The 17,823-nt window shown below is 47.4% G+C and overlaps 1 protein-coding gene across 4 annotated transcripts; it reads left to right on the forward strand.

Moving 5' to 3' along the window:
* The first annotated feature begins 464 nt into the window (after nucleotides 1–464).
* gxylt2 (glucoside xylosyltransferase 2) lies at nucleotides 465–17,175 on the forward strand. 4 transcript variants are annotated; one of them, XM_076015702.1, is made up of 8 exons: nucleotides 465–951; nucleotides 8,155–8,341; nucleotides 10,140–10,271; nucleotides 12,315–12,566; nucleotides 12,936–13,059; nucleotides 14,028–14,200; nucleotides 15,783–16,627; nucleotides 16,680–17,175. In XM_076015702.1, exons 1-7 carry the CDS (start codon nucleotides 599–601, stop codon nucleotides 15,957–15,959), a joined length of 1,398 nt encoding a protein of 465 aa, XP_075871817.1. In that variant the 5' UTR covers nucleotides 465–598; the 3' UTR covers nucleotides 15,960–16,627; nucleotides 16,680–17,175. The 4 variants fall into 4 exon arrangements, with proteins under 4 accessions (XP_075871817.1, XP_075871819.1, XP_075871818.1 ...); XM_076015704.1 differs by having other exon boundaries at nucleotides 15,783–16,619; XM_076015703.1 differs by having other exon boundaries at nucleotides 15,783–16,607.
* The last annotated feature ends 648 nt before the right edge of the window (nucleotides 17,176–17,823 follow it).

The raw sequence follows: 17,823 nt of genomic DNA on the forward strand, positions 1-17,823 counted from the left end.
GGACCCAAGTGCAGTACATTTCAGTGCAGTCACCAACATTGACCCACATTCTGCACGTGCTGCACTGTTCCATCCAGTGCAAAAGTTGATGTTTGAGCAAAATGTATTAGAGCCATACACACACACACACACACACACACACACACACACACACACACACACACAGAGGGACAGAGGGAGAGAGAGAGAATCTCTGGCAAGCAGTTAATGACAATAACTGTCATTAACTAAATTTTTAAGGGTGTCCGAAAACTTTTTACCACTACTGTGTAAACACTGTTGAGTGATAGTAAACTCAAGCTGCTGTTCTCCGAAATGACAGCCAAGCACGTGGTGACCAAAGCCAAGTGCGTCCCCACTGCCACCATTACGGTAGACGCCGAGGCCACGCCCGCCGCCCAGCAACCCTCCATAGGCGCTGCGAAGCCCCGCCCCCGCTCCGCTCCCCATCATCATCATCATCATCATCATCATCATCTGCCGAAGAAACTGCGAGCGGGGAGCGGCAACAAAATGTCAACTCGCGCCGCGCTCCCGCACCCGCAGACATGAGCCGAGTCCCGCGCGCCTCTCGCACCCGCAACAAGTCGCTCTCACCATGCGGATCCACGGCAAAGTGGCCGCGATCGCCGTGTGCTTCGGAGTTTTCCTACTTCTCTACTTCTGGGGGGGCAACGCGGAGGACGGTCCGCTGCTGAAAGAAGTTGCCGAGGACGAGAAGGCAGCGGCGGCGGCGGCGGCGGCGGAAGACGGCAACTCGGCGACGCAGCCGCAGCCGCAGCCGCAGCAGCAGCAACAGCAGCCGCAGGGGCAACGGCGCGATGTTGCGGCCAAGTTGGCGAGGAAAGAGCCGGCAGCCGCTGCCGGGGTCGGCGTGCGCACCGAGGAGCTGCTCAAGAGGCGCAAAGAGGGGAGAGCCACGAACCGCGGGGTCGGCGTCCGCGCCAAGAGGTGAGTTGGCGTCTCCATCGCCTGATCACGCACAACAGCACGCGCACAAAGTGCCCGGTGCTCCTCCGTCCCATCTGCTTTTCTTTTCTTTTCTTTCCCCCGTTATGTCTGTTTTCCTGTCCCACACGCACACGCACACGCACACGTGTACACACACACACACACACACACACACACACACACACACACACACACACACACACACACCGTGCACACTGTGCTCCAGGACGCTTGGTTGGCTCCCTCAAGGAGCTGTCAAAAGGCGTCCAGATATGCTCGTGGACATCTGCTTCGCTGCGTGCATGTGTTTATTTGAGCTCATCTGTTGGGCTGTTGCATCAAGGGGGCTCCGCTCCCATATCTCTGCAGGAATGAGGAGGAAGCATGACTAACATGATTATGTGTGATTGTTGGCAGGGTATGCGGAGGGTAAACAAAACAAACTCAGGCGGTGCACAGCGATGACCCCAAAATCCTCACACTTGGATTTTGCACTTTCAAAACCCCTCTGTGTTTGATTTGAGCTCACATTGCCGCATGCAAATTGCTATTACCGGAGAATATTAATTGATGACGGGCTGCATTGCCTGCTTTGCAGTTGCGGCACATCTCAGGCAGTGACCGTGAAGACACATGCGTTTCGTTGACCCTTCTCTTCCTCAGAGTCTGCGGAAAAAAAACACTCCGCCGACAATCCGCCGTGCAAATCAGGACAAACTAACAAAAAAAATAACTGCGTGTCATGTGTAATTTCTTAATAAAACCGTAGCTGGATGGAGGAGCTCATTAGGGCACTGCTGCCTCTTTTTCAGCCTTTCTCTCCTTTTTTTGGGGGGACGAAGAAGCCAAGCATTTGTCTGCAGCTATATTTGTGTTTCAAGGCCAGAAGCGCTGTTATTATGTCTTCCAGCTTTCTAATTTCAGCCTCGTACATCCCTCGCGTTTTCCGCCTGAATCCAGTGCCAGCGATGCCGTAATGGCCACAGTGTGGTTGCGGAGATACCGGCTCGGCTGGCAGGCAGGCGGTAATATGCATTCCGCACCAAAGCCGGGCTGCAGGACTGGGACACTTTCAGGGTAGATAAGAGCAATCAAGGCGTTACACTCCGAGAGAGGGACCTTTGTGTCCTCCCACAAGCCACACTCCTTCATGTGTGCTGGGCTCTGATAAGGGAGATGAGGTGGAAGGGGTCACCGGTGGCTGTGTGACGAGAAATAATACGCTCCCAGGTTGGGGAAAAGGCTCGGGATTGAGCGCCGCAAATAGGAGTCGTCAAGGCCCAGAGAGTGGCTCGAGCTTCCAAAACAAATTCATTCAAAACTTTAATGTCGTGTAAAAGCTCACATTTTTGCCCAGTTTCAGCTCTTTTGTTTTTTTCCACTCTGGTGGAGGAGCTTCACACGTCTCGTCATCCAACCAACACCCAGTATTTAGCCCTCTGTTTACAGCCTCCTGCTAAAACTCCCTGACCTTCAGTGTGTTTGGAGGCTGATTAAACAACAAGGCGATCTCAGGTGGGAGGAGTCAGCACCCAGGCTGTGGGTGTGGTCACTAAAGGGCCAGAGGTATCGATGCCCTTTTTGACGTCACAGAGGGCAGATAATTCAGAGCTGTGTTCATTTAACTGCATGCGGGGAATGGAATGAATTGGTCAAAAGTGTACAAGATAGGGCAGGTTTAAGTTACATATTAGTTTAGTTTGAGTCATTGTGTAGTATAGTCGGAGTAACAGTGTAGTTTAGTGTAACAGTGTAGTATAGTCGGAGTAACAGTGTAGTTTAGTGTAACAGTGTAGTATAGTCAGAGTAACAGTGTAGTTTAGTGTAACAGTGCAATATAGTCTGAGTAACAGTGCAGTTTAGTGTAACAGTGCAGTTTAGTTGGAGTAACAGTGTAGTTTAGTTGGAGTAACAGTGTAGTTTAGTGTAACAGTGCAGTTTAGTCGGAGTAACTGTGTAGTTTAGTGTAACAGTGCAGTATAGTCTGAGTAACAGTGTAGTTTAGTGTAACAGTGCAGTATAGTCGGAGTAACAGTGTAGTTTAGTCGGAGTAACTGTGTAGTTTAGTCAGAGTAACTGTGTAGTTTAGTCGGAGTAACAGTGTAGTTTAGTCAGAGTAACAGTGTAGTTTAGTCAGAGTAACAGTGTAGTTTAGTCGGAGTAACAGTGTAGTTTAGTCTGAGTAACAGGGTAGTTTAGTCAGAGTAACAGTGTAGTTTAGTCGGAGTAACAGTGTAGTTTAGTCGGAGTAACAGTGTAGTTTAGTCGGAGTAACAGTGTAGTTTAGTCTGAGTAACAGGGTAGTTTAGTCAGAGTAACAGGGTAGTTTAGTCGGAGTAACAGTGTAGTTTAGTCTGAGTAACAGGGTAGTTTAGTCAGAGTAACAGTGTTTTAGCAGGTCATGTCTCCACGAACGGCTCCCTAATGAATTCAGAACCCTGAAAAGCTCCTGTATTTGTGCATCAGTCCCATATTTCAGGATGCAGGCGGGTGTAGAAGCTCGTTTTCCAGGTAGTGTTTGTTAAATCTGCCGTCTGAAGCGCCAATTATCTGTTTGTCTCATTGGTGGACTGACTTCCTGTGCAGCATGCCCCATAGACAAACATCCCTGTTTGGCCCTAATCATATCATTTCCTCTTGACACATCACACCGCTTCCTGAGGCTGAAAATAGAGGTGAAGCGCTCCAGCTGCGCCCCACCTCACTTGCACACACGTGCACACACACACACACACAGTAGTTGTCTTCCTAGATGTGGAGGCACTGGGTGACATGACAATGACTCAGAGGGATGAAAATGAATCAGAACCAATTAAAGTTGCCCAGCAAGTAAAAATGCCACTTTGCTTTTATTGCCACCCTCATGCATAAAACATTGTGTCTTGTAATCCTGACAAAGGCAACACTCTTTTTTTCATCCATTCCTTCGCTATCTTCACGACGCGTGTCAGATGCAGACTTGTACACGCTCCTCTCCTCCCCCTCCGGTCGGCCGGAATTAAGACGTGTATCTCCAGGATTAGAGCCGCTAGCCGAGGGTCCGACGTAATGCAAATCCCTCCATCCCGTCACTTCACTTCACTTCACGGAGTTAAGCTTCGTCCTCTCAAAGGAAAGCAGTCCCTCTCTGGCAACGGGCACTTTGTCTGTCAGTGAAGCCGTCACCTTGCACGGCTGAGCGCTCGCCTGTTTTTGAAGTCTTCCTCCCTGCCTGGCTGCAGGGGAGACACTGTGCCTGTGTCTGTCTGAGCCCCACGGGAGGCTGAGTGAGTCACAGAGGAAGAAGAAGAAGAAGAAGAAGAAGAAGAAGATTTTGATTTTTACAATCACATTTATTTACAAAGTACAGGCTAAAAAGAAGAAGAAGAAGAAGAAGAAGAAGAAGAAGAAGAAGAAGAATCTTGGGTAAAGCCCAACTTTCAACTGAAGTCTTTCCTGGAAGAGCGAGTCATCCTCATCAAGTGATTCATATAAACAGAAACTGAAGCATCGGCATTTTGGATTCTAAGTAGTTTATCAGGCAAAAAATGCTACGCACTGGACTGTTTCTTTCACTAATAAATTCTCTGGCTATCAGTGTGAGTGAAACGTCGTAGGGTTGTGGAGGTCAAACAAGCAGTTTCAGTTGTTTTTGTTGGCTGCAGTTCTCTGAAATTCTCCTCCGCGAATCCGTCCCTGGTGGTTTCTGACCTGGAGCGCCAGTTGGAATGTTTCCTAAATTCTTTGGAATAATGTTATATGTCTGTCTGGTAAAGAGCCCCTAGAAAGCTTTTGGAAAGGGGTGGGTGTTGGGGTGAAGGGGGAGCATCTTCCACACACTGAAGCAGATCAGATGTGTGGCTGCAGCTTCAGCCAGAAACCAGAGCTCCCTGGCGGTCTGAGGGGCAACATTAGCAGCGTGGCACATCCTGTGGCTAGCCACGATGCACTGCAGCGTGTAACTAAACTCTTGCAAAACCCAGAAAGTGAAAACTTGTTACCCGCAGAGAAAAGCCTTCAGTGTCAGCTCTGAAAAAAAAAGGAAAAAAAAATGCCACTCCAGTAACATCCGAGCGGCCACTGGTTTCAACCCCTGGTAGCTCCTCTAGCCTGGACTTCCTGGTTCCTGGCAGTGCAACTTGAACTTGTCGATTCTGAATGAATGCTGCCACGAGTTTTGGGGAAAAGGGAAGTTGATCACTTATTGGAATGTGGTCGTTTTGAGACCACTTCAAAAGACTTTCTGTTGGAGAAAATCTGACCGATGGAGCTGCCACACAAGGTTACGAACTTTCAGTAAGTTCAGTTCCGCAACCTCATCAAACAGATCTCAGTGTTTGTTCAGTCCCACCACAAGGCTTTTACTGAGTCAGATTGAACCTTTTGGTTTTTACCAGAAACGCGCGGTGGGTTTTTCTTCCCAGAGACGAACCCGAGCAGAGACATCCACCGTGAAGATCTTTCCGTTTCATGGAAGTAGGTCTTTAGAAATGCAGCCAAAAGGCCAAACAAGGACGCGCTGTGTAAATGAGAGTTGAACTTCGTCGTCAGTTTTCATCATTGAAGTCAGTGATGTGATTAAAGTTTGAACCCGCCGGCTGCCGTGGCTCCTTCTGCTGTTCCTTGACTTCACTACTAATCAATTCATTTGACTGATTTTGGATTAGAATTCATTTTCATATTTTTTGGCAGCTGACTCCCCTCCCACCCCCCCACTCCCAGCTGCTGCCAAAGAAAGGCATTGTGGGAACACGTTAATTTTCATACCTTTGATACCCGCCGGTTCAGACCAAGGTGAAACACAGTGCGCCGCCTGACCCACTTCCATGCTGATTAATTAAACGTCCTCCAGGCGTTCTTCGCCGTCTCTTCTCTTCCCTTCACACATGCACACTTTTCTTCTTCTTCTTCTTCTTCTTCTTCTTCTTGTTCTTCTTCTTCTTGTTCTTCTTCTTCTTCTTCTTCTTCTTCTTCTTCTGCTTCTTCTTCTTCTTCTTCTTCTTCTTCTTCTTCTTCTCCTTTGACATCATCTCGGGGAGACGCAGCCTCTGCTCAGCGATTTTCAAAGCAGCCGGCCGTGTTGCTCTGTAGGCGGCTGCCTTCTCCTGCGCTCGCCACGCAGCCTGTAATGAATTCGCTCCTTTTTGTGCCTCGTCTGCGCCTTTTTAACTGCTTCCAGATGTTGTTGGAAGCATCGCGTGTGTGCAGCCTTTTCCTTTTTATGCAACAAAGAAAATTCCTTTCTTTTGTTTCGTTACCCTCCTCCACCACCCTCTTCATCCAGGCATCCAGCGCCGCTGCTTTGCACATGTGAGTGTGACATGATCACAGGCGTTGTACAGCAGATAGGTGCGACATGCTTTTCTCGCCGCCAGAACAGGAACACCGTGTGTTGAACAACCTTGAAGGGGCGTCAGCTTTTTCTTCTGTAGCAGGGCTGTGCAGATTTCTCTGCACCTTCTCATCCGCCTCTAATCTGCCGCTCGTCATCGCGCTGCAGCCATGCAGAAAACGAGGTGTCACGCTCGGAGACCGGCCTGCCACGCATCTGTCAAATTTCACCCTTCACCCCCTTCCCGCCTGCTCTCTGCTCTCCGGGAAGCCCACGCCTGCCACGTGTGTTTCACTCTTCAATCTCGGCGCCCGCCGGTCTTAACCTCCCTCCGCTCCCCCGACCCCTCGCTGTGCTGCACGTCTCACGGCAACGTTTATGTTGAACATGCCATCACTAGGAGAGTTTGGTGGGGGGGGAGGGAAGGTCGGGGGGGGGGGGGGTGGCAACAGCCGGCGTGCAAATGTTATCTTATCTCGGCGAGAGATATGCCGCAGTATATTTAAACTCTGTGGCGGCGGTCGCCAATGCAGGAGGAGCAACATTTGTGCATCAGATAAAGGAGCTCGGCGCCACTGCTGCTGCCGCGGAAACAAAGGATGAGCAGAGCTGCAGGAGTGCGAAGGTGTGACTGCTGGGGGCAGGTGACGGATCCACGCCGGCTCTCACATGAAACACTTTGGTTGGGATTCGACGTTTCTTCACTGAAACTGCAATATTGAAAAAAAAAAAAAAAAGAAAAGGAAAGGAAGTTTCAGATTCGAGTCTTCTGTTGCAGTTCCTCTCTGCTCTTTGTAGATGGAGGCTCTCATGTGCAGATTTGCAATGTTGTCCCTTTTTTTTTTGCAGCTAAACGCCCTGAAGAGTTGGTGTTTCTCTTGAACGTGTCTGCAGTCTGGCGGAGGGATCAGTGCAGCTCGCTGCTTTCCAGCCATTTATAGCTCTTTATCTTTCCAAAACATCCGGTGTGAAAGTTGCTGCTGCTGACGGCTGAGATCTCTTGATTTAGTTCATCTGCTGCAAAATGTTTCGAAGACTCGTACCAGGAATAAAAAAAAAAACAGTCTGCGTTTTGAAGGCTTGCGGGCCTTCATTGTGTCCATGCAGTCTGTTCAAAATGGTTTGGCCTGTTCAACAAAGGGACATAAAACAGCCATAAATTGTGAAAACATGCAGTATTTAGTCTACAGTGTCACCAAAAGGGTCGCAATGGCCCAGATCTGCTTCCTGTCTCTGTTTTTCGGCGTCACTCGCCACAATTCTGCCATCCAGACTCAATGAGGAAGAAGACATAGTAGGATATGAACCAACAGACGGCTGTCTGCAGCCTGACAATAGATATTGTCGTTGGATACAATGCATGGAAGTTGATTTGGCCGGAGAGTTTCTAGCCTCTGGAAAGAAAACACCAAACGTCTTCATTCTCTTTAAAAAAAAAAAAAAAAGCAAAATAAACACAGCTGAAACGCAGCTGCTATCAATTTATGATCGTCACATCAGCAGCGGGTGATCTAATCCCCAACAGTCCAACCCTAAATGCTGAATGACAAACAGGAAAGCAATGGGTACTTTTTAAAAAGTCTTTTGTTTGACTCACCCGGGGATTTGAAGCCACAACCTCCCAGTGTCAGGACAGACACTGAACTGCTTTATTTTAAGTCTATAGTATATAGAAAATGTTCTGTGGTAGCAAAAAGATAAAACCTGAAGATCCTGTTTTGGATAAAGTGATGAAGTGAGGAGGAGGAGGCGGAGGGGGAGGAGGAGGAGGAGGAGTGAGATAGTCGGCTTGTGAGGTTTTTGTCCTGCTGAGAGAAGGAACCCTCCTGTCTAGAAACTACACAGAGTCTCCTGGCTGAGTCTCTCCGTGTCTTGGCTCTCGTCCCCTGCAGCAACGTGGGCCGGCCCGCGACCAGGCGGCAGCGGGCGGAGGAGGTCATGCACCTGGCCGTGGTGGCCTGCGGGGACCGTCTGGACGAGACCCTCACCATGGTCAAGTCAGCGCTGCTCTTCAGCCTGAAGAAGATCGCCTTTCACATCTTCGCCGAGGACCCTCTGGCCCCGCAGTTCAAAGAGAGGGTGAGGAGTCTCGCCTTCAGGAAGCTGCTGCTCCCGCCTGCAGACTGCACTTTTGTCCTATTTTTCTGTGATAAAGGGGTTTATTTGAACTGGAAACTTCCGCTTTTTTTATTCCCTGAACTCTTTGTGTGATGGATGGTGTGGCCGCGGAGGAGGTTTTTACTCCACCCCTGGCACTGACAGATCGCCCTCCTGTCTCTAGGCAGGCGGAGCCAGTGATGTGTAACCACAACAACCTGCTGCTGCTGCTGCTGCTGCTGCTGCTGCTGTGTTTCCGCTCAAAGTCACCTCCACAGACCAGCCTCTGATAATCTTCCACTCGTATTGCTGATAATCAGTTAAATAACATGAATAACATATTTATGAATAATGTTGCAATATTCCCATCATTGATGTTTTTCTAAAATAATTGTATCCCTGTTTTACTGCCTTTTTTTTTTTTTTACCCTTTATTGCTCATTCACACAGTGTCGCAGCAGTATTTTTCTTCAGTTTTACACAAAGGATTTTCACTACAATTGTTTTTTTTTTTTTACTTATGATATATAGCTGCATCATGTGTATTATATTCATAGGAAAAATGAAAACAAGACACCTGACTAACAAAAGTCATTTCAAAGCCGCCCATGAGTTTTTTACGTCCCCTCCCCCCACTGATGTTCCCATCAGAATAAAACGCTCCTCTTTCTATTTAATGACATCTTCCACTTCCCTGGTTTAACAATAGATTCTATTTTTATCGGCCACTTCTGCAGTTCTGTGATGACAGGAATCTTGCAGCCTTTATGAAGTCGTTCTGTTCTCCAGCACTTCAGTCGAGAGCAGCAGAGGATTTTTTTTCTTTTTTTTTTTTTTTTAAAGATGTTTCACCTTTCACATTAAAGGACTTTTTTCTTCTTCAAAAAAAAAACAACCATGTCAAGGTTTTTCAAAGTAAAAAGTTGAAATATCAAGAGGCACAGTTGCCCTCGACCTCTACGACCTCTACGGCTGAGGGCCTGCACTGCCTGGCATCATTACAAAGCGATGACTCAACATCACGCACTCAGTGAGGTCTCCACACAGTCGTGCTCCTGCTCCTGGTGGCTGGAGACAAATTAAAGAGACAATTCTGACGGCGTCATACATTTAGAAAGAGCAAGCTACAGCTGGACGGCTGCTGCTGCTGCTGCTGCTGCTGCTGCTGCTGCTGCTGCTGACCAACCAGGACAGCGCTGCAGATGGACCTCGCCCATTCACTTGAACCAAAACGGAGAGTCTGTTTTTGTTTTATGGTTGGTTTTTTTTTTTTTTACCAAGCCACATTCCACCCCTTCCTGAAGCATTTGCCGCCTCAAACGCTGCTCATCCCCCTGCCGCAGCGCCACAGGGGGGAGGCAGTTTCCGCCGCCTGCTGGGCCGCCTGCTAATTCATTTACAGTTTGTGTTTTCATGTGGATTCGTGTCCTCACGGTGCGACAAGCAGCAGAACTTAGAGCAGCCTCAGAGTCTCTTCTCCAATTCACACCACAGCTTTCTCACACAAGAACAGCTGGCAGCCACATGTTTCCCAGAGAGAACTGTGACTTCATGCCTGAAATGGTCTTTTTATAAGCCAGATATATATATATAAAAAAAGAAATAAATAAATAATACTTTTTACAAGCTTCTAAAAAAATGAGGGATCAAATTTCACGCTGTTGGCAGTTTTTGATATCTTGCCTCCTTCTTTGCCTTGGAAGGTGTCCACAACTCAGGCCCCTCCTCTTCCCTAAAGTCATTTCTCTCTTCTTCTTCTTCTTCTTCCTCTTCCTCCCAGCTCACCCAGTGGCCTCGCGCCGTCTCGGCCAAGTTCCAGTTCACCATCTACCCGATCACCTTCTCTGTGGGCAACGCCGACGAGTGGAAGAAGCTCTTCAAGCCGTGCGCCGCGCAGAGACTCTTCCTCCCCGTAAGGCTGCGAGCACTTTATTTCCCTCTCGCTGTGCATAATGTCATTAACAGGTGCGGAGAAAAAAAAGATGGCATGAATCCATTGCGGATCCACTTAATCTGCCTCTGATTCCACTCCGCCGCACGTCTCTCGTTAATGCCGCCGGCGTTGATTGATGATTCCACGCCGTTTTTCTAAGCGCCAGCCTCCCGAGACGCCGTGCTGTAAATTCATTAAGCCAAGGCCGCGCTTTTCCATTGATTTCCTCCACTGGCTGCTGTTGGTCGACACCACAAGCGCCTTCGTGCACAATATAATGAACACGTGGCGGGTCAGACGGCTCTATCAGCGTTTTCTCAACGCATCATTTGTTATCGACTGTTATGTAAAAATCCTCAGGGGCCCTTTCAGCCTCTCAGCTGTGCGCGGTAACGTGTGAATGTGTCCGGAGGTTAACTGGTCTTACTGGTCTCCATTATGGAAGGATGAAGCCACAACCGGTCGATGCTGCAGCAAAACACGACCGGCTCTTCAGAGACGCGATGTGCTCAGCTCCTCTTTCTCAAGGTATTGAGGCTGGATTGATGATAGATAGATTCCAGGTCCGAAACATATGTGCACATCCACCTTGAAAAGCTCCCTTTGCCATCGAGACAGGGCTGGGCAATTTTGGACAGACAGTGGAATAAATTATTTCAAATAGTTTATCTTTATTTTTAAAGAAAAAAGGAAACAAGTTTGCCTTTTGGGAATGAAGTGCAACGCAAAGAGAGTGTAAATCTTCCTTGGGTTTAGCAAAGTGACAACATTTACGGTCTTCTTGACCAAACAAAGATGAATCACTTGGCATTACTGCATACAGATTATGTTTTTTCAATAAAGTTCAGCAAACATGAGGCTGCAGGTTAGGTTTCTGCAACCAAGAGACTTCCCTCTCAGCACTGCAGTCCAAAAACGCCTGCGCTTACGGACTAGCTTAATTCATCAGCAGAAACAGGAAGTGGTTATCTGCTTCCTTTGTTCTGAGTCATCGACACGGTGAAAACGCAACAAATGTGAAGGGGAACAACAAAACGTGCACATGGTTTAATGAGATCATGTGCCCCATGTGTGGACCACGTCTCCACGTTGAGAGAAGTGACAGAGGAACTCAGTCTACTTGCACTAATGAACGGTTAATCCCCCGGATTGAACGCTGCGTGCCTTTTTACAACGACAGCTGGTGCACAGATCCCTGGCATTATTCATCCTCTCTGATCCCGCGAGTGTGTGTGTGTGTGTGTGTGTGTGTGTGTGTGTGTGTGTGTGTGTGTGTGTGTGTGTGTGTGTGTGTGTGTGTGTGTGTGTGTGTTTGTGTGTGCGTTGCATTACCAGATTCACAACTGACATTCCGTTATTGGAACGGTGAATATGAGATGACAAAAAAAACCTTTGTACTGGTTATTTCCCTTAATTAATTACAAGTGCGTTACCTGTTTGTGGAAACAAAGGCACTTGTTATTTTAATTAAGCAGAATTGTTCTTTGTACCAAAGGGGTCATTCTGCGAATTGAGCACTTAATATAATGGAACATTTCTCAAAGTCACCCATGTAGGAAACATTTTAAGTTATTGCATTGATCTATTTTGAACAGGCATTACGATTGGTTGAACGAGGCCCAGTCAATCACCCACGACGAGGCTCTGCAACATTGACACATCAGGCTCGGTTATGGTTTTGTGAACATCTTTCAGCAATTAGAACTAATCCAGAGAACATGGAATACATCACACATCTGCAAGCGGTCGGCTTGATGGTTCTCATGCAGTAAATGCAACCCAATTGTTTTTCTTTAGTGAGTTTTGGCTTCCTCTCGCTTTTTTTTGGACCTTCCAAACAAAACCAAAAACAAGGTGGAGCCAAGGTGCATTTAAATGGGCTTCTCCATCCCTGTTCTGATTTTTTTTTTTTTTTTTTAACTTTTTTCATTGAAACCCTGGTAGAACATATGCAGCAATCAGGACCTAGAACTGGGCTTTTCACATCTGTTTGCTGACGGGCTGACCGGTGTCTTCTCGCAGGTCATCCTGAAGGACGTGGACTCGCTGCTCTACGTCGACACCGATGTGCTCTTCCTGCGGCCGATGGACGACGTCTGGAGCCTCTTCAAGTCCTTCAACGGCACCCAGCTGGCGGCCATGGCGCCGGAGCACGAAGTGCCCAAGATCGGCTGGTACAGCCGCTTCGCCCGCCACCCTTTCTACGGAGTAACGGGGGTCAACTCCGGCGTCATGCTGATGAATCTCACCAGGATCCGCAGCACCTTGTTCAAAGTGAGGCCACCAAAGTGCTCGTAGGGGGAGGGCTGGCAGGGGGGGGCCGACCTTTGGGTTTGCGTTTGGCATCCCTAAGTGTTTTTCTTTGCCAGTCACAGTCACAGCGCTGTGAGTGGGCTGTGATTGAAGCTTTGTGATTACCACACCAGCATCACACACTTCTGCCCTCAGAACTCAATTTAGCAGCACTCTGGCTCTTAAGACTGCTGCAGAATGCAAATCAGAGCTGGAATATAAATGCGCTCCTCCTTTGATGATTGTGTTTTCTTGTGGGATTGAAAACCAGGGGCTGGTGGGGGGCGGGGGTGGTGGAGGTGGGAGGGTTTTTTGGCTTGTTTTTGCAGCTAAATGTTGTTGGTTTTGCAGAACAGTATGATCCCCACCGGCCTGTCGTGGAAGGATCTTCTACACCCTCTTTATCAGAAGTACAAGAACCACATCACCTGGGGAGACCAGGATCTCCTCAACATCATCTTCCACTACAACCCAGGTACAGTCAGCCTCCTGGTGCTCCATCTTTAATGCTTCTGAGATCACATCAGTCTGTTGACTAAAGAATGTTGGATGTGTGAAGATCCCATAATATAGTCAAACTGTTTTCGGATGTTGTTTTGCCTCCTGGGTTCTACTGGACCTCCCCTTTATTGATGATGAAACACATGATTGCAAAATATGTCCAGGAAAGGACAAATATATCCCTACCAAGTTTTGTCTTTTACTTGTTATAAGAAAAGAATATCCATCCATCTGTTTGGATCTGAAGACGATATTTTGGACAATATGGCACTTTTTTTTTAATACCACACAGAAGGTGCAGTAATGTCACCCAGATCACCTCATAAACTTGCGCACACCGGCAGTCTGTATTAATTAAGACATGACGCTGCAGCTGCTGGCTTAGCAGACGTGACTGACAGGCTGAGCTCCAGCTGCAGCAGCCACATGTTGCCGTTGGGATCCCTGAAGCCGTCAGCCGAGCTGGCGATGGCGGCGTCTGCAAGCGGGAATGAAAGGCTGGGAATTAAAGAGAAAAGTGTGTGTCTTGTGCCTGTGTGTGTTCAGTTCTAGAAAATAAGACTTGGATCTCCCTCCAGGTCAGTAGAGGATTGAGTTCAAGGAGAACCTTGTCCAGGTGACAGGGAAATAAATCTGTCGCACTGAATGAAAAAAAGAAAATATCTGCATCGCCACTTTCATCCAGGACTGATGTGATGGAGACCTTGTAGAAGCCAATAAAGTTATAGTTATTACGTTATTGGTTCAGGACTTTTATTACATTGTCGGCAGCATGACGTCATTGGCTGCTACAAACTAGTTGTGAGCTTATGTGAACTTGTGTGTTCATACCTGGAAGAAGCCCCGCAGCCAATCTGATAAAAATCCAGGTCACGTCTTCGCCGCACCTGTTCGTTGAAAGCGCTGCGGTTTCTAATCTTCCCGCCTCTCACTGCGTTCCAGAGTGTCTCTTCATCTTCCCGTGCCAGTGGAACTATAGGCCGGACCACTGCATGTACGGCAGCAACTGTAAAGGGGCCGAGGACGAGGGCGTGTCCATCCTGCACGGCAACCGCGGCGTCTACCACGACAACAAGCAGCCGGCCTTCAAAGTGGTCTACGACGCCATACGCGATGTAAGCGGGGCCACAAAAAAAGAAATTGTTGCTCAAACGTTGACGTCTTGGGGTCTCTAGCAGCAAAAATTCAAACCTTAAGAGGGGGGTGAATTACACACTGAGTCTGCCTTTCATGTAACAGCGGCTTTGGCTGGAAAGTAGCTTTGAGAGGCTCTGAGCTGCATTACTCCAGATGTGTGAACTTTGCGTCTCTGCTCCAGGTTTCACTTCTCGTGTGTGTGTGTGTGTGTGTGTGTGTGTGTGTGTGTGTGTGTGTGTGTGTGTGTGTGTGTGTGTGTGTGTGTGTGCGACTGGTCTCTGGTCCTTCACGGCTCCAGCGATCCGCAGGCCTGGCTTCTTTTTCTGCTGTATGCAGGAGCACGATGCCACAGAGCAGGCTGTGACAGACAGGAAATCGGTCGCAGAAAGAAAATAAAACTAAAAAAAGATATAGTCATTTTTTTAATTATTATTATTTAGAATGGCAAAAAAAACTTTTCTTCATTACTGTCCTTGTTTTACTGCCAACAACAAGAGTTGTTCACAGGAGATCACAGGCTACTCAAAAACACATTTGGATGAGGACTTGATGGGAAGGAATGTTCCTCCCCGGGCTACGAGCACAACACTGCCCAAAACAAAAACAGATCGGCAGCTCCGTCCCTCTCCTGCTGCAGCGCAACTTTCAACAGCCACTTCTCAATGGCTCTCTGTGTGTTTCTCTGGACCTATGCACAAACATCCTGTTACGTACTGTATGTCACATGATCTTGTATTCTGATTGGAGGCTCGTGCATTTCATAAAAAAAAAAGTAGTGTGTGTGGCTCATGTGACCCTGTGGGGATCTCACTGCATGGGGAAGAACCAGCGGATCTCACCTGTCTGGGGTCTTTTCACTGCCAGCTGCTACGATGTCACAACTGCTGCAGTTTTCACTGTGGCCCAGTCAGTGGAAACACAGCTGAATTTGAAGCTGTTCCTTTAAATTATCTTTTAATTTTCCAGGAATGCTATACATTTTTTCGTTTGTTAAGATCTTCAGAAAAATATATAAAATATTAAATATTATATTATATATTATTATTATATTATATATTACTTTATATTAAATTTCACTCACATTCCTTAGCACATTGTCATCCGTCTCCTCCGCTTGATCAATAACAAAATCTGCCACTGAAAGCCCAGCTATGGATTTTTATCGGAGCCTCTTGTGATTGTTTTCAGTTTATTGGGACTTGAGCTCGAACAAACATCACAAGCATTTCCCCCATTTTCCCTTTTTGCCTCTAATTTAACAATTTGGGTCACTTTTTTTTTTAAATTCAAAGTCAAAGTCAGCCCCCCACACACCTCCCTCCCTTACTCTGCTCTGCTCTTGCTCTACTGAGTTAAGCCTCTTAAAGATGAGCTGGGTCATAATTTTTACCATTAACCCAGAACGCCGCTACCTCACATGACACCCCCCCCCCCCTCCCAGGCAGCGGCAGAGTCTATGAATGCCATTCAGCTTGGGATACGTTCCGTTAATAGGCAGCTGATCAAACTAGTAATGTTTTTAAAACTGACACACAAACACAACTGTTTCTGTCCCTACAGTTTCCCTTTGAGGACAACATGTTCCAGTCGCTCTTCTACCCCATCCAGACCAAGTTCCTGGACACCGTCAACACCCTGTGTGGCCGGATCCCACAGGTCTTCCTCAAGCAGATCGAGAAGACCATGAGGAAGGTGTTTGAGGCCAAAGTGGTGCGACACGTCGGCCACGTCAAGTGACTGGAGGCGGAGCTTCACCTCTGACAACGCTGGGGAGACTCTCACTGTGGACTATTGGTGTCACACCAGCATCTCCAAGACTCAACTGGTGTTCTGCCTTTTTTTTTTATGTAATGCGGAAACATTTTCCTGGAATGGTCTCAACAGTGTCATGATTGTGATGAAATTGATTTTTTTATGTGTGTGTGTGTGTGTGTGTGTGTGTGTGTGTGTGTGTGTGTGTGTGTGTGTGCATACAGTCTTAAAAAAAAAAGCCCTTTCAGAGCCAAGGCACAGAATGGAAAAGAGAAATTGGAAAGCTACAGTGGAACAAAAGACTGTGTGAATTCATTCTGCACAGAGTGTTTTGAAGCAGCTCTTCATCTTAAGTGCGGCTGCTTGAGCAAAACAAAAAAGAAATAATATTTGTGTCAATGGCGCATTTCATGCAAATGTTCCTTCTCTTTTTTTTTTTTTGTCCCAGTGGAGCTGCGTAGAACGTGATCAAAACATTGGACTTTGCCATTGCTCAGAGAGGCCGATTCATGAATCACTTATGTGAAAATGGTGAATGTTTTACTGGCTCACGACTTGAAGGTGGAAGCCTGTGTGAGCAGGTGAGTGAGTGAGTGTGTGAGCGAGTGAGTGAGTGAGTGTGTGAGCGAGTGAGTGAGTGAGCGGGTGAGCGAGTGAGCGAGCGGGTGAGGGAGTGAGCGAGCGGGTGAGTGAGTGAGTGAGAAGAGCCGCCTGCTGGTTCTCCGGCCTCCGACGGTGTTTGGCGGAGCAGGAATGAACTGGAATGTTACACAGCGAATGTCTAAATGCACTTTCAGGATGGTTACTGGGCGGGACTGAATGGCCGTTGGTTTGCAGTGTCTCCAGATGGGATGCTAGCGCGTGCTACATGTGAATCGATTCCAAAGTGTTAGTTATAGAACTTAGAGGTAGCGACACGCTGCAGCTGACTATGTGCCATGTCAACAGTCACGTCTGCTGCATTACCTATTACAAAAAAAAAAATGGTGTGTGTGTGTGTGTGTGTGTGTGTGTTGCAAAATGTTTGGTCTGTTTGCGATCATATGAGCTGTGTGTGTGTGTTTTTGTTTTTTGTCTTGTTTTGTTTATTTGGCCGTGCAGCTCGCAGTGCGTCGTCCCGATCTAAATATATTTGTCAGACTGGAATGAAACGCGGCCGTCGCTCGACTTCTTTCTGAATAAATCAATGCAATGCACCGAGTCACTTTGTGTGGATTTTAATACCTGCGTTGCACAAATGAAAGAGTTTGTCTCACAATTGTGTTACAAATGGAAGCCGATCGAGATCCACTTTCGGTACGAGATATTGATTTTTTTTTTTTTTTTCCCCGTGATCAATGTTTATTATGGACAGCTGTGAGTAAAGTGCCTCGGTTAAAGAGAGGCTCACCAGTACCAGCGTAGGCCCCCTTTTCTTGCCTTCAAAACTGTCTTAATCCTAGTTGGGCCTAATTGACATTAAAATAAGGCGTAGTTGCTGCAGATTTGTTGGATGCAGTCAGTCTGCAGTTCAACCAACTCCCAAAAAGGTTCGGAGAGACTGGAGATCCAAGGATTTTGGCGGCCAATTGAGCCAGGCGAACTTGGGGTCACTTTCAACAACAACAACAACAAATTGAGATGACCTTTGACCTTTAAGACATTGAGTCGTTAGCCGACCTTGCCTCTTTACTTGGAATCGCCGTTGCGCCCAATTCTGACCATTCATCCTCTTCTGAAGAGAGCTCACAGTCCTCTTCCGTAACCCATCAGGAGAATCCCACCGGATCGGCATTTAACTTTGATCTCCACTGTTTAGTGTCACTGAGAGGGTTTATCTTCTGTTCGCCCGTCTCAGCTACTTTTACAC

Source organism: Nelusetta ayraudi, unplaced genomic scaffold (assembly GCF_046127955.1).
Source record: "Nelusetta ayraudi isolate G7.1 ecotype Tasmania unplaced genomic scaffold, CSIRO-AGI_Nayr_v1 ptg000193l, whole genome shotgun sequence".
Taxonomy (NCBI): domain Eukaryota; kingdom Metazoa; phylum Chordata; class Actinopteri; order Tetraodontiformes; family Monacanthidae; genus Nelusetta; species Nelusetta ayraudi.

Bases quoted from the DNA above. Each gene is read 5' to 3' on its own strand.
- gxylt2 (XM_076015702.1), top strand. From the start codon at position 599: ATGCGGATCCACGGCAAAGTGGCCGCGATCGCCGTGTGCTTCGGAGTT. The intron at 10,272-12,314 runs GTAAGGCTGCGA...GTCTTCTCGCAG, and splicing joins CGCAGAGACTCTTCCTCCCC to GTCATCCTGAAGGACGTGGA. The intron at 13,060-14,027 runs GTACAGTCAGCC...ACTGCGTTCCAG, and splicing joins CATCTTCCACTACAACCCAG to AGTGTCTCTTCATCTTCCCG.